The following is a 16,366-nucleotide window of genomic DNA, read 5'->3' on the forward strand; positions in this document are numbered from 1 at the left end:
TTCTTTTGTTATATACCTGACACCACCCTTTTCAACAGTGCTTATTCATGTCACATTTTCAGAAGCAGACAGCTAACTCCATCTAGTGTTTACATCAAAAGGTGCAGCCAACTCTTTGAAAAGTTTCTTTTCAAAATAAATTCAAAAGGAACTTAAAAGAATCAATACAAGGTTGTTTCTGTGAGAACTGTATGGGGTATACATTATACATCCTCAAATAGCACACGGTATCACACCTAGCCAACAGCCTCTGTGTAATCCACATTATCCTTGTAGCACTTACTCAAACTTCAACTCCCTTATCTGAACCTGGAACAGTGTATTACAATTTTTGGATTTTTCAGCAGGGTAAACTCATCAGACAGGTAAGCACCTCTCGTCTCTGATTTGATATATTGTTATCACTCCATCATCAAAGTTAGAATATTTTCTCAATTTATTTTTGTATATTTTTGCAGAACTTGCTCAAGATCCACTGATTTATTTTTAGTTTGTGAATGTTCATATAAGGTGGGCTAAGAAATATGTCTGAACATGACACATGTCGCATTTTCAGATGTGAAACTTGTGATGGTTGTTTTGAACATAAACATAATCTGTTAAGACATCAGTGGAATTGCAAGAAAATAGGGACATTATTTGTCTGTCATTTGTGTCAGAAAATTTTGTTCGACGTGATAATTGGTTAAGACACATCAGAACATTTCCAAACATGTAGTTTGCTTTCATCAACAATGTGCTCTTTGCTTGAAACATTTTGACAATGAACCTAATTTTCAATCCCACATTTTACACTGTAGAAACTTGAGAAATGATGTTTCTTGTCAGATCTGCCACAGAACATTTCCAAATTCAAAAGCATTGCGAGTTCATATCAATAGAACTAAACATGATATGGTGGGGGTCCGGCATAAGGGTAAATTGGCACAGAGAACAACTCATACCTCTTTTCCGGCTGCTGCTTCTGACCCACCCTCTCCACCCATACCTTCACCTGATCCACCCTCCCCACCCATCCCTTCACCTGACCCACCAATACCCTTTATCCCTTCACCCTCCCCACCCATCCCTTCACCTGACCCACCAATACCCTTTATCCCTTCACCCTCCCCACCCTCCCCACCTTCCCCACCCATCCCTTCACCTGACCCACCAATACCCTTTATCCCTTCACCTGATCCACCCTCCCCACCCATCCCTTCACCTGACCCACCAATACCCTTTATCCCTTCACCCTCCCCACCCATCCCTTCACCTGACCCACCAATACCCTTTATCCCTTCACCCTCCCCACCCTCCCCACCTTCCCCACCCATCCCTTCACCTGACCCACCAATACCCTTTATCCCTTCACCTGATCCACCCTCCCCACCCATCCCTTCACCTGACCCACCAATACCCTTTATCCCTTCACCTGATCCACCCTCCCAACCCATCCCTTCACCTGACCCACCAATACCCTTTATCCCTTCACCTGATCCACCCTCCCCACCTATTCCTTCACCTGACCCACCAATACCCTTTATCCCTTCACCTGATCCACCCTCCCCACCCATCCCTTCACCTGACCCACCAATACCCTTTATCTCCTCCTCACCTGATCCACCGACACCTCCTACAGCATCTCCTTCACCATCTCCCATCCATTCAGAACCTAATCATTCTCATCCTTGCTCACGTGAAGCGATGGGTGGAGATGTGAGAGATTATGATTTTGAAGGTGGTAATGGTACAGATCCATTGAGTTTTTTAGTGAATCAACAATCTGGTGTCATTGAGGTGATTGACTCAGAATTAAGACAGAAACGTGCTCTTAAGTGGGGGTTGTGTCTTCATATCAGAATGTCTGAAACATCGGAATATGAAGACATTCTTAGACACAATGCCTACTTTCGCAGCACCTTGCAGATTGCAACAGTAGGAAGTGATTTGATTGAGCAGTACTTGAAAGCTATGCATCAAATACTTACCACAATAGACGAGTATGAAGGAGAACATTCCAATTTGAATATAGCCAAAATCGTGTTGATGAAACTGACCCTTGCAAAATTCAAACCTTTCAAAGGTGGGAGTTACATTCCACTACCAAAAGGTCTTGCATATAAAACCAGAAGTATCATCAACATCAAAAATGAAGATGAATTGTGTTTCCTGTACTCTGTGTTAGCCAAACTCTATCCAGCAATCCGCAATAAAGAGAGGGTCACCCATTATGAACCTTATGTCAATCGGCTTCAATTAGAAGGCTTTACTTTTCCTATGACTTTGAAACAAATCTCACGCTTTGAAGAAGTGAACCGATTGTCTATTAACGTGTATGGATACGAAGATAACACTTTGTATCCACTCCTCATCAGCAATGTTCATGATATAGACGAAAGTAGACAGATAGATTATTTGTTACTTTCACAAGAAAGTGAACCTGAAGATTTTGAAGGTATCTTAGGTATGGAAGGTGATGAAGCTATGGAACTTGATAAGACACCAGACACTCATTATTGTTTAATCACAAATTTGAACCGCCTGGTCAGATCCAAAACTCATGATTATCCTGTGTATATTTGCAAAAAGTGTCTTCACAACTTTTCTAGTATAACAAGTTTGCAAGCGCACAAGACTTACTGCTTTGAAAAATGTCAAACAGCCATCTTACCCAAACCTGAGGAAGCCCTGTATCAGTTTGGTTTGCGCTCACAATAAAAAAACAGAAAGAGCAAAATTCCTCATTGTAGCTGATTTTGAAAGTTTATTTATACCAGAGGACAATCATGCTATGCGTATGAATAAACATGTACCTTCTGCTTATGCTTACAAAGTGGTGTGCTCAGATGAACAATATTCCAAACCCATACAATCTTATGTAGGTAAAGAAGCAGCTGAACACTTTATAGAACACATTCTGAAAGAGTATCATGAGATTATGACTTTATTTGACTCTGTTAAACCTATGCAATTAACACAACAGGACAGACTACAGATAGCAAACACTACTCATTGTGGGTTATGTAGAGGTGTTTTAGGGAAAGACAGGGTGTTAGATCATGATCACTTGAGTGGGGCATTTAGACAAGTCTTGCACAACAAGTGCAATTTAAATTTCCAATTGAGAAAAAAGGATGTAGTCATGTCACACAATAGTGAACGGTATGATACACATTTGATTCTGGAAGCTGCCCAAAATTTTGGGGAGAGAGACATTCAAGTCATTCCTCATAATTCTGAACAATTTCTATCCTTCACTGTAGATAAACATTTAGTGTTTTTGGATTCTTTCAAATTTTTGCAAGGTTCACTAGATACATTGACCCAAAACCAACTGAAAAGAGGCATTCATTCCTTTGTCTATTTGAAAGAAGAGTTTCCTCACCATGTAGGTATGTTGACTCGAAAGCTTCCCTATCCTTATGAACACATGACTTCATGGAACATCTTACTCCCTCACTCCCTTCAAAAGAAGCTTTCTACAGCACACTCTCTGATGAAGGCATTAATGATGAAGATTATGCTTTTGCTCAAGAGCTGTGGCATACATTTCATTGTCAAACCATGGGTGATTTTACACGATTGTATGTATGTGTTGATGTCTTGTTGTTGACTGATATTGTTGAGGCTTTCCGAACAGGCTGTTTGACAGATTATGGCCTCGACATCTGTCACTATTATAGCTTGCCTGGGTTTTGTCTCGATGCTGCTATGAAAGTCACAGGTGTCAACCTGGATTTGTTCACTGATGTAGATTCCTACAATTTCATAGAAAATTCTATTCGAGGAGGGTTGAGTAACATAGGAACAAAATATGCCCATAGCAACAATGAATTCATGTCTGATTTTGATCCATGCAAAGAGACTTCTTATCTCATGTATTATGATGTGAATTCTTTCTATGCAACAGTCATGCTAGAACCCCTTCCTCTTGGTCAGTATCAGTTCATGAAGCCTAGTGAATATGCTACCACTGACTGGACAAGCATGGACGTACAAGGGGATACAGGCTATATTTTAGAAGTGGATCTGCTTTACCCAACCTATTTGCATGAAAACCACGCTGCCTTACCTATGGCACCCACTCATGACAATATTCCTTTTGAAGACTTTTCTCCCTATCACAAAGAGTTACTCAGCCAGTTTCAAACACCTACCAAAACAGGTCAAGAAAGAAAACCAAAAGCTTCAGGGAAAAAATTGTTTGCCACTTTGAAAGATCGTTTCAACTATGTGGTGCATGTCAAAACCCTACAGTTGTATTTGAGGTATGGCTTAGTTCTTCAACACATACATAGAGTGCTCAAGTTTGCTCAAGCCCCATGGTTGAAACCTTACATTGAACTCAATTTGAACAAACGTAAACAGGCTACTGATGTCTGTGATAAAGACCGTTATAAACTTATGAACAATTTTGTCTTTGGACGGTTTTGCATGAACAAAAGAAAACACAAAACAGTGCATTTAGTCACTAAAAAAACTCAATTGCTCAAATATGCAGCAAAAAACAATTTCAAACAGGTGAACATATTTTCTAAGGACGTGGTGGCAGTAGAAATGAACAAAGTGAGTGTTCATTTAGATCAACCCATTGCAGTTGGTTTCACCATTTTAGACCCAGCCAAATATGAAATCCTCTCTTTCTATTATGATGACATGCAACAACAATATGGACCTGAATGGTTGACTTGCTCATGACTGACACAGACAGTCTGTTTCTACACATCCATGCCCCTCCTCATGAACCTTTGCTTGATCCCTACACATTCATGAAACACAATTTACATTTATTTGATACCAGCAATTATCCTCTCAAGGATCCATTGTATTCAGAACACAACAAAAAAAGTGACTGGTAAAATGAAAGATGAGGCTGCTGGAGAAATCATATTAGAGTTTGTGGGGTTGAAAAGTAAAATGTATTCATTTCTAACACAAAAAGACACAAAGAGCATTGTTGAAAAAAAGACTGCCAAAGGTATCAAGAAATCAGTCATCAAAAAGAAGCTGACACATAACATGTACAAAGAATGTCTCTTCACATGCAAAGCTTTTGCTTGTTCTTTTCATCTCATTCAATCATATAATAATACATTATACACTGCAAAACAGTGTAAAGTAGCTCTCACTCCTTTAGATGATAAGCGATATGTGTTAGAGGATGGTATTCACAGTGTACCTTATGGATATTCACCAAACAAAAAGCAACCTTGGCCGACACATTGGAAGGCTTGGAAGGCATTGTATACCTCAGGTACCTGATTTGCATTTCATTCAAAATCAACACACAGTTTAGTTTTTTAACTTGTTCATTCTTGAATTATTCACTTACTTTCTATTTTTATGTTTTCGGAATGGATAACAATATGACAAGACAATATCACTACCATAGCTTTAAGTAAATGTTTGCAAGTTATTCTCTTACTCTTTTTTTTCTTCTTCTTTTTTTTTGTTTTCAGAATGAGCACAACTATAGCACGTCAATATGTCTATCAGGTCATAGGTTCCAACAAGTGGCATATGAAAGCTTGAACATATTCAAGAGGCGTGAAGATGCACAAAAGGCTGGTCTAGGATGGATAGGGAGAGTTGGCAGACAATTGGACAATAGAGTATCCACAATGCAGGACCTGAGACCTTATAATGTGACAGTACACAGAGTCTATATCAGTAGACAATGGCTTTCATCTCATAATGATAAGCCCCTGTTTGAAGGTGTTCTAGAGAAGATGAACTTCAGAGAATGGTACGGAAGCTATGTAATGACAACTGTTATGGATGTCAAGTTGACCACTCCTCACAAGTGCATCAGCAATGCATCATGTGGTTAAGCAATGAGGTTGTGGATGTATATTTTGATGATGCATTACATGTTCTAGCACATGCTTAGGTTTTAGAGAAAGCCAGGCATGAGATCAGAGGTTTTCCCCTAGAACTTTGTGATACCTTGCTATGAGAGTATAGACTTTATGCATGACATTTTCTTTTCTGATGATAGAAAAGAGAAGCTTAAATATCAGCTTCGCATAAAAATGAACATTGAATAGATGATTGTGAATAAAAGGCTGTAAAATACCTGTACAAACTATATGTTCCTTTCTTTGATGATATTGATGTTGAATAAAAGATAAATAACAAAGAAGTTGGTGTTTTCACCCACAGCATACGAGTTTATTAAATAGTATTAGAAGTTCTTACACATATATATTATATCTTGCAAGAAACATTTACAAAGATTCAAGTTCTTTAAAGTGTTTTCTTCCTGGTACACCTTTGATGACTCGTTGTTTAACATAAAGAGTTTTATCTTTTGAGGTTTTCTTCCTTGGTTTGAACAATAGATGATTGGGAACATTAAACTGTTTAAGAAGTTGTTGAAACATTGTGTATCCAGTAGGTGCAGAACCCTGATGCAAAATAGCAAAACGAGTGAGTTCTATAACATTAGTCTCTGGTACTACAATTTCCTTGTTCAGTCAAAAGTTCAAATTGTGTATTGAAGTTCAGTTTCTCCTTGACACGCCTCCATAATTTCATCAGCTTACCAATCCTTTTACTAGATTTAACACCATACAAGAGTTGATTTAAAAGATGCTCTGTGGTGTTCTCTTCCACAACATCCTCCTTGGGTTTAACCTCTGCATTTACAGAAGACTGATTATTCAGAGTCTGTGGTGTCTTCTGTGTCTTCTGTGTCGCTGTCTGATGTTCCTGACAAAGAGTCATCTTCGTCTGAGCTTGCTGGTCGTCCTCCATACGTTGTTAGGTGTCTCTGGACAGAAGCACCATTGCTTTGCTCATGTTGTAAGTAAGTTCTCAAAGCGTTCACACAGATGGGCAAGATAGTATGCTGCTTCAACAACAGCTCCTCCTTTGCACCATGACTGAATGTCTTGCCTGTCAAAGCTCTAATGTTCTGTTTGTTATCAGACACTGGAATATTGGCTTTCAAAATGTTCAACAATAAGGTGCTAATAGCTTTCATTTGATCTCTGGAAATATGTTGAAGTAAAGCCTTTCTCTGTTTGGTATTGGCCTCCTGTAAGGTTTGTAGAAAAGGTAGATATTGCTGTAGTAAGGCCCCCATCCTGCTTGACTGAGGTGTAACAAGTGAATGTACACGTTCATCTACTTTGACTGTATTTAACCCCGATTGTGTTGTGGTATTGGGGTGATCAATCATGTGTAGGTACCTGCAGTTGGGAGACAACCGGAAATGTTCTGTCATAGGATCATCCACAGGTATCCACTTGTGCACTCTCAGTTGACACATGAAGCAATACACTTTGTCCGATTGTCCTGTGTATATGAACCCTGCTTTTGTCATTAACTCATGAGTTTGTTTCATCTGAAGTGGCCAATTAGTAAACGATTTTAATCTGTCAGAGTACTTAAATCCATCAGGATATGATGGTGTAACCACCTCTCCATCCTTAGTAAAATTATCAAATCGACCACAGACATCCATTGTTGAAAGACAGGGTAAGCTGCTGCTGCTGCTGTTGCTGTTTATTCCTCAATGGTACCAACTCAAATGAGATATCTCATGTCTTATTGGTATGATTTATATGGTTTCTTATTTCGGAATATATACTGTACATACATCCTCTGGGAAGATACCGCTGCGCAAACGTCCATATTGAGGATCGGCATAGGGAGAGGCATCAATCATGAGGTATCCAAATTGTTTACCACTTACAGCATCTTGAAAGTCCTCATTAAAATATTTAGCCTGTCCAGGGAATATTTGGGAAGCCAAAATCTTATATTCATGAGCTGATCTGGGGTTACTCAACAAGACAACATAGTGGGTGTTGAGAGAAATGGTGCGGTTACACTCTTCTTTCGGATAAGCAGACTGTTGTATGTTAATCACACTAATACCCCAATGATGAGACAGGGTTGTGTAAAGATTCAACATTAATTTACTTTTACAAATACTCATCATTAAATCATCTGTCACCAGCAACATGTTGTGGTCTGATTGTGTGGACCATGACTGTAGTTGATTTTCAGAAGGGAGGCCTTCATGAAACTGAATATGATCCACAGTATCTTGCATCTCTCCAAACAGGTTCTGCCATACTCCATAACAGTACACAATAAGATTTGGGGCTTTGTCAAACATGATATCAGCTTCTTCTAACAGTCTTTTAACCCACATAGTTTTCCCTGAGGAAGATCCACCAATCACTGATAGGGTGGCGGGTGTTTGGAAAGGCAACAAACATGACATGGTGTTGTTTTTTTCAAAGTTCAGCGTACAACTGTAAGTTGTATGCATTGGGAAGCAATATTTAAATCAGTTTAATAAATAACACACAACAACATTGTTCACTTAAGCTAATTTTTATTTTTCATTTATTAATTTGATACACAGACAAAGAATATATGTATAGTAATCATTATACATAGAGATGACAGGAAAGAGTATAATATCTAAAATAATAACAGTTCAATGTAGAGACATAGGCATCATTGTCATACAGTTGTTTCATGTCAAAGTTCTGTAGGGTTACATCCAACTTGACTTTACACAATAAAAAGTACAAAGCAAAAAAGTCCACAAGTCTGGGTATTTATCAATTGCAGTGGTTGTGCATTATGATAGAAATGTGATACACAAGACTTTAAATACCTGACAAAAACAAAATCTACCGGTTCAGCTAAGCTATCAAACAGTTCAGCAGTGCTGCCTTTGATATACAAAGCTATCTAGTGACGTCTTTGATGAGTAAGCTCTGTATTGACAATAAGCCCCACACCTCATGTTAACATGTTTTTGCTAAGTCTCGGTAGAGTATCTTTGGCATACACTCCAAAGACATGTTTCCTTAATACCGGATCACATTGTTTAGCACACAAGAGCTCAGAGGATTTCATTGTTGTTGTTGTTCCTACTTGACAAACACGTTCCTGGTCTTGTCAACCTCAATGAGAGAATTTCTTTCACTCATGACAATGAAACTTAGGGTGTGTGCAAGTGCTGATTTGAACTCAATCTCCAACCGAGTGCTTCCTGATTTCAGCAGATTCAAATATTCAGATTCACTGCACACTGTATTAATATCAAAGACAAAAAGAGCGCTCCCCAGCAAAAAGTCACTTCTGCTGATAGTATTTCCTGTATTCTTCCTCCACAAACATAATCCATCAAACATGTTCACATAGCTCTCAATGTCATCTGACTGGGTTGGTCTTCCAGGAACACTAACTCCATTGATGTAGAGACTGATGCTTTTCAACATAGAAGATTTGAAGTTGTAGGGGTTACCATTGTAGGAACCATTCAAACTGCTACTGTCCACAAAGCCTACAATATAACGGTTGGCGATTGGATTGCTCAATCCATCAATGGTCGCAGTCAGCTGAGTGCTTGGAATCGAGGTTACTTTAACCTCACTCTTGGTATATGGGAAGAAAGCATTAGAATCTTGAAACAAGGTGTTGTGTGCTAATATCTTTGTAGAACAGTTGTGAATTCAGTTGAGTGTTCTTAGCTTCTGCACCATAGTTCAACAGAGTTTTCATCATGCTCTTGTAGGCATAGTGATTGTTGGTGGAGGACACCAATTGATTCTGAAGGTACACAGAGACTTGAGAGAAGAGGGATTGCAGGAACAGGTTCACTGTTGCAACAGGTTCTTTTACATCCAGGTTTGTACCATCTGCATGTTTCACCTTAAGTTTTACATGCAAACGTGTACGATTCAGATCAATATAATCACTACCTGCATTGTTGACTTGAAATTCCAAGGGGGATGAGTCATTGATTTGGCTGACTGGACGTATTTCATCAAAATAATGTTGAGTGATGCTGGTCTGGTAGGGCGGAAGAGTGAAGAGATTCAGAGAAGGAGGTACTAATTCTTCAAAATTGATTAAGCAAAGCCATATTTTAACTGAAAATATCGTTCCCTTGCACAGGTGTACACTGGAGCAATTTAGCTGTCTTAGAAGGGATGTTGTCGGTCTGACGGATCTTCTTTGAAGTGGTGATGGGGTTGCCTGCAGCTCTCTTTAAAGATCTCCGACGCTTCTCTTTTGCATCAGCTCTCTCTACCACACTCTGTGCCTCTGATGTGACTTCCACTTTCACCTTTGGTTCTTCTTGTTGGGTCTGAAGACGAGTAGGTATCACCTTTGGATGAGGTTTACCATTGACCAAAGCAGAAGTACCTTTCATGTGCTTCTTGAAATTATTCTTCCATTTGTTATAGTCAGTTACATACAGTGGCATGGACTCCATGGTTTACTCAATGAAAGGGTAACGTCTCAAGTGTAGCGTTGCATGTGTCTCTTCCTTTAAAAATGATAAATGTACCGTTACATGCTTTTATATGCAGTTCTATATGTGGAGTCTCCTTCACTTTGATGGGAATGACGTATTCATTGGCAAAGGTATAGGAAGGAGCCTGTCTAAGGTCGATCCGTCTCAATATAGGCATCTGATGTTCTCCTACTAAGGAACTGTCACAAATATTGCACAACACATCCACATAAGTATCATTCAGGTCAGAGATATAAACTTTTCCAAAATGGAGCTCAGTCAAAGACACCACCCAGAAACCATCTAAATTCAACCTTTGATTCAGTTTGACTCGGAATTTGTAAGGTGTATTGTCTGGAAAATAAGACTGCTTGGAGTCAGAGCTCTTGAGAAAAATGTATTTCTCCATTAGAGGTCTTTTAATTCAGCTTCCTCCACCCAGGAATCAAATGAACTCGGACAACCTAACCAATGTACTAATACAAGAGTCCTTTTACACGTTTTTTCTTTAAAATATTCTGCACTTGCCACAGTACTTGTTCGTCTTTGTTCACCTTTTGCAGCTCATTGGAGTAAAAGCTTCCCTTGATGATTTCATCATGAAAATCTTTGATCTTATACTGTGGTATCTCTTGTCTTTTGAATCGTCTGGCTACTTTAAACAGTTCTTCTGTCCACTTCAAATCAAGCTCTTTGCTGAAGGGTTTTCGGAGATATGGGATACGTACAAGATCACCTACTTTATATACAAATTTCTTTGCTTTTCTTGGTTTAGCGGATTGTAGGGGTTTGACATACAAATGTTCCCACACTTCCAGTTGGTTATTCTTGTTGACTTGCACAGGAGATAGATGGGGTAGTGAAGAATGAATTGTGTGGTTGTAGTTGTTCATCAATTTTGGGAGAACATGTATATAATGTTTAGTATTGTTATGTGTCATATATCGTGTGATTAATGACTTCAGGGTTCTGTTGAAACGCTCCACATAATTGCTTTTGATATTTTCATTTCGAGCAATGGTGATAGTGATGTAATGTTTAGCTAGAAAGGATTTGAATACTCCTTTGAATTCTGATCCAGAATCAACACGCACCTTGTTTGGTTTGCGTGTTCGAAGGATTTCTTTGAAGGCTTTAAGTACAGTTTCTGGTCTTTTGTTTGTCAAAGGAATAGCAAAGGCAAATCGACTGAGAATGTCAATAACCACAAGCAAATACCTGATACCAACAATATTCTCTTTACTGAAGCGACTCAGGTCAGCCAAGTCTACATCAAACATTTCATTGATGGAATTTACCCTCACTTTCATTCTCTGGAATCTGTGGTTTACTGGTTTGTGTAAACTGTAAGCATCTTGGTTATTCACAAAGCGCTCTACCTTGTGAAGTTTCAAGTTGGGGTATTGCTTCCTCTGTAACTCTTGGTGTAATTTCTATATCAAAATATATTCATATATGTAGACAAATACAATGGTAACTTTCTTTTATATGATTAATATGTAGAATGATATATGAAAAAGAAAATATAGTAGTGATCGTCTATAACAAACGTTTTTCCAAGAGCAACATTTTAACAGTTCGTTGTTTCAATCGTTCCAACCACTGAGTAGTTTTAAAGTGTGAGTCACGGTTATCCTTACACTGATAAGGAAGAAAGTTAAAGGGATTTTTCACCGATGGATCATCAACTATAATGCTCATCCATTTATCTAAAACATGTTCATCTTTAAGATCGTTGATTGCAGCTGAAAAATACTTTTCCACTTGTTCTTCTTCTGATAAATTACAGGCATGAATTGATTCTTCTTCTGTTTCAAACATGCATCCAAAACACAATTCACAAGAAAACTGCTGTATCATCTTGGACACTACCAGACTGTAACAGAGTGTTAAGAGTTCTTCCACATGTCTGAGCTCGTGATATGCATCTACTTCATCAACCTGTGGTAGAAATGTTCTTGTGTGTTTGGTGATAACTCTTTTGAATGTATCATCAGAATCATCCAGTTGAAAGAGAGTCTTAGCATTTGACACGCACTGTTGACGATTTTGAAAGATGTCTGAAGATTTCAGGATAATATTTTCCTGTAGCTGGTTAGCCTCTCGCCTCTCGCTGTACAAACTTCCAAGTGTAGAAAGAGAATTAATGAGCAGACATGTTTTTTCTCTTATGTCTGTAGCAATAGCGATGAACTCAATGTGCTGTTCAATCGAGTTCTTGAATATATAAGCTGTCATAACTAAATATATATTGTTGTCTATTGGTGCGATTCAAACTTAACGTGGAGCATAATGATTGGATGATTTCAAATTGATTCATAGCAATGTTCAGGACAAAAAACAAACAAACTGCACACTCACCCACCACATATTTCTCATATGAAGCTCATTGGGGAACCTCACATTCTAACCTCATTGCATTGTTATTGATATTGTACCTCATCATGGGGTGTAGTGAACGATACATTCAATCTTCATTTTGATTAATCTTAAGATAATGATAGAAGTGTATCTTGTTCATTGAGGATTCTTTTCACAAACACACAATGAACATATTTATATTTTGTAGCTATGATATTTGTGTTCTATCATGCTCCACTTATTCTTTGAGATTTGTGAGGATTGTTATTGCTTGTGAGGATTTTGATTGTTTACTGTGAGGATTCAAGATCGAGGGTTGAGGATAGGTTTCCTATGAGGATTCAAGATTGAGGATTCAAGATTGAGGATTGTATTGTTAACTAGGAGGATTTTATTGTTCACTGTGAGGATTGAGGATGTAGGACTGAAGATGTTTTAGTGTGAGGATTGAGGATTGAGGATTGCGGATCGAGGATTGTTTTAAGGTGAGGATTCCATTGTTTACTGTGAGGATTGAGGATGTTTTAGTGTGAGGATTGTATTGTTTAGTGCGAGGGTTTCATTGTTTACTATGAGGATTGTTTTGTCACTGTGAGGATTGAGGATTAAGGATGGAGAATTGAGGATGTTTTAGTGTGAGGAATCAATTGTTTAGTGTGAGGATTCCATTGTCTGTGCTGAACTGGAGGTTTTTACCCTACTCATATCTCTTTACTGTATCTTGAAAACGAAGATAATCAGGAAGTTCCAGGCGGAAAAGAAATTGAATCGTTTTAGAAAGCAGACTCCGAATGGCAGCGTCCATACATTACCAGCACGAACTGAAAGAAAAAACATTTCCAGATTTGTATTTAAGGCCCTATTGACCGACTTTGAGACAGACGCACTGCAAAACATAAACCGCCTGCAGGCACCAGACTGCCGATCCTTACCTGCATTGTAACTGTGTGATCAAAACTCAACCGTTATGTTTATCGCTAGCAAAATGGATATTTCTTGAAAATGCACTTTGCAATCATTGTCTTTACTTTATGCATATTCAGTATCGCCAGAATGGCTTATTTTCACTTATAAGTATCAGCAAACATGCACCTATCAGCCAACCCAAATATTCAACAAAACAACAGGGATGGAATAATTGACATGATTCATGAATATGACACAGGATTGGGGCACAGCTTTTAAATATGCCCATCTCACTACCACAAACAGAAGATCCGGGGTAGAATAGGTCTTCAGCAACCCATGCTTGTCGTAAGAGGTGACTATAGGGATCGGGGATCAGGTGCGCTGACTTGGTAGATGCACGTCATCATATCCCAATTGGATCGATGGTCATGATATCAATCACTGGATTGTCTGGTCCAAACTCGATTATTTACAGACCGCTGTCATATAGCTGGTGTATTGCTGAGTGCAGCATTAAACAACATGAAATGAAACGAAACTATAACAAACAAACCAACACCAACAACACCAATACCTCTTCACCAACAAAAATGAGTGAGTGAGTTTGGTTCAATGCCACATAAAACAATATTCCATTTATATCACAGTGTCAGCTTAATGTGGGAGGAAAGCCTGAAGTTATGCAGGTCTTAGATGTTTACCATTTTGTTGAACCCATGAGCTGGGATATGGTAAAGACAAACCGAAAAACAAAACCAGCAAAAATCTGGGATTTGACATTGCTCTGCATAATATTCTGGTTAAGGGGAGCTAACGTAGGTCAGCAAAATATACTACTCAATCAATCAATCAATCATTATTGTATGAAAGGCCATTGGCCCATATACTCATACAGATAAACAATATCATTTACAGCTGTACAGTGCATTATATAATTATTGGATAACTAATATGATGCTTGACATGTATTAGAGGTATTGTAATAACAGTGGTAATAACCACAGTGGCAGTAGTAGTATAAAATACAAAAGGAATGGAATAGCATAGCACGACCTTCATTACAAAAGAATCTATCAGTAATATACTCATCATGTCATGACAATTTGACAATTTAAATGTATATGCAGTTCTAGTAGAAACAAACAGACAAAAATGAAATGTAGATACTCCTGATCTAAATGCGAAAGTTTCAATAACAACTATTTTTTTCTGGACATATTGGATTCACTAAGTAATTTACTACGCACTCGTAGACTTTGATAGATGTATTGTAATATCTTAGTTAATTTTTGACTAGGGATACCATTAAAAGATAATATTTTGTTCATGGAATAGTGGTTCTTAGTGATATCAGGCATATATTTCAATCTTAGGTTGTCGTAAATTGGACATATAAACAAAAAGTGTAATTCGTTTTCAATATGGTTTTCGCAGAATGGACAAAAACGCATATCCTTAGGAATAGAGGAGAAGCGACCACTGTTGCACATCAAATCATTTAACCCTAGCCTAAGTTTAATAAATGTGTCTCTAATTTTTCTCTCTGTTATAGTATGCAGGTAAACCTAAGGTGTTAGACAATATTTAAAGGTATTATAGACGTCGTAGCGTGTACTGTTATCTAGTGACGACCTCCAGTTTTGAGTAAACATATCAATTGCTACCTGCTTAAAAGAGCTAAGAAAATACATTTTGTCTCCAACGCTTTGATTTAGCCAAACATATCCAAATCCGTGAGAGAAGAGTAAATGCTTAATGTTTGATGCCCAGGTTACGTAACCAACACTATCACGATAGACAAGCATTTCGTAGCATTTTCTTGAGATTCGTTCCCGCGACATCTCTGTTATTTTGAGCCAGTATCTGAGTAAACGTAAATATGAACAAATATATAACGGGTATCTACCACATTCGCCATAGACCATATGATTTGGAGCTGATTTAGAAACATTTAGAAATCTTTTACATGCAGTTAAGTGTACCTTTTCAATATTGTAATAGGTTTCAAAACCCCAGACCTCTGATCCATATAATAAGATTGGTTGAACTTGAGCATCAAACATTTTGAAGAAAATAGTAGGTGAGATAACACGCAATTTATCTGCATAATATTCTGGTTAAGGGGAGCTAACTTAGGTCAGCAAAATATACTACTCAAAAGAAGTTAAAGAACACCAGATATATAATACACGATTTAGCAAATTGGTCATGGCATTATGTGTTATAACATTACTATCATCTAATGTTTGGCAACATGTTGCACCACATCTGGGGTATTGCTGATCCTCCTGACACTTTCTGGAAACACTTCTGGTAGTCATGCAAATGAATTGAAAACATGAGCAAAACACAGGAATATTGTCTCCCAAACACAACGCTGCACCTGTCCTTAGCAACAACCAACACAATGTTCATGCTCAGCATATGAAAGTGGTGATGTTCATGGTGCATGTGCATGCTTTCCCTTTAAGAAGGCGATGACGATGATCGTGTTATCACACTTTCCAAAACCATGCCACAGAGACGACATCTGACTGATGTTGATAGAGGACGAGCTATTGGTTGGCTCCAGGATGGCCTTTCTTTACGTGGAGTGGGCAGAAGATTGCAGGTGTCCCCCTCTGTCATTCACACCCTTTGGCATTGTTTTGCTGCCACTGGCAGAGTGCAAGAGCGACATCGTTCTGGACGGCCAAGGTGTACCTCACAACGTGATGACCGATACCTGGTTCTCCAAGCACTCAGGCAGCGTACATCAACAGCAAACAACCTCAGGTTACAGTAAAGGGCTGTCAATAACACTGTCGTTAGTGATCAGACTGTGCGAAACCGTTTACGAGCTGC

At 38.4% G+C, this 16,366-nt stretch overlaps 1 protein-coding gene across 1 annotated transcript; it reads right to left on the reverse strand.

Moving 5' to 3' along the window:
* Window positions 1-938: 938 nt before the first annotated feature.
* On the reverse strand, window positions 939-1,643 carry LOC124131939 (PE-PGRS family protein PE_PGRS16-like). Its single transcript, XM_046495472.2, has one exon. The coding sequence runs from the start codon at window positions 1,641-1,643 to the stop codon at window positions 939-941; it is 705 nt and encodes a 234-aa protein (XP_046351428.2).
* Between the last annotated feature and the right edge of the window lie 14,723 nt (window positions 1,644-16,366).

This window comes from Haliotis rufescens, unplaced genomic scaffold (genome assembly GCF_023055435.1).
Source record: "Haliotis rufescens isolate VD_foot unplaced genomic scaffold, xgHalRufe1.0.p SCAF_15, whole genome shotgun sequence".
NCBI classification, from domain to species: domain Eukaryota; kingdom Metazoa; phylum Mollusca; class Gastropoda; order Lepetellida; family Haliotidae; genus Haliotis; species Haliotis rufescens.

What these genes read in the sequence shown, in the direction of transcription:
- LOC124131939 (XM_046495472.2), bottom strand. Translation starts at nt 1,643, where the DNA reads ATGGGAGATGGTGAAGGAGATGCTGTAGGAGGTGTCGGTGGATCAGGT.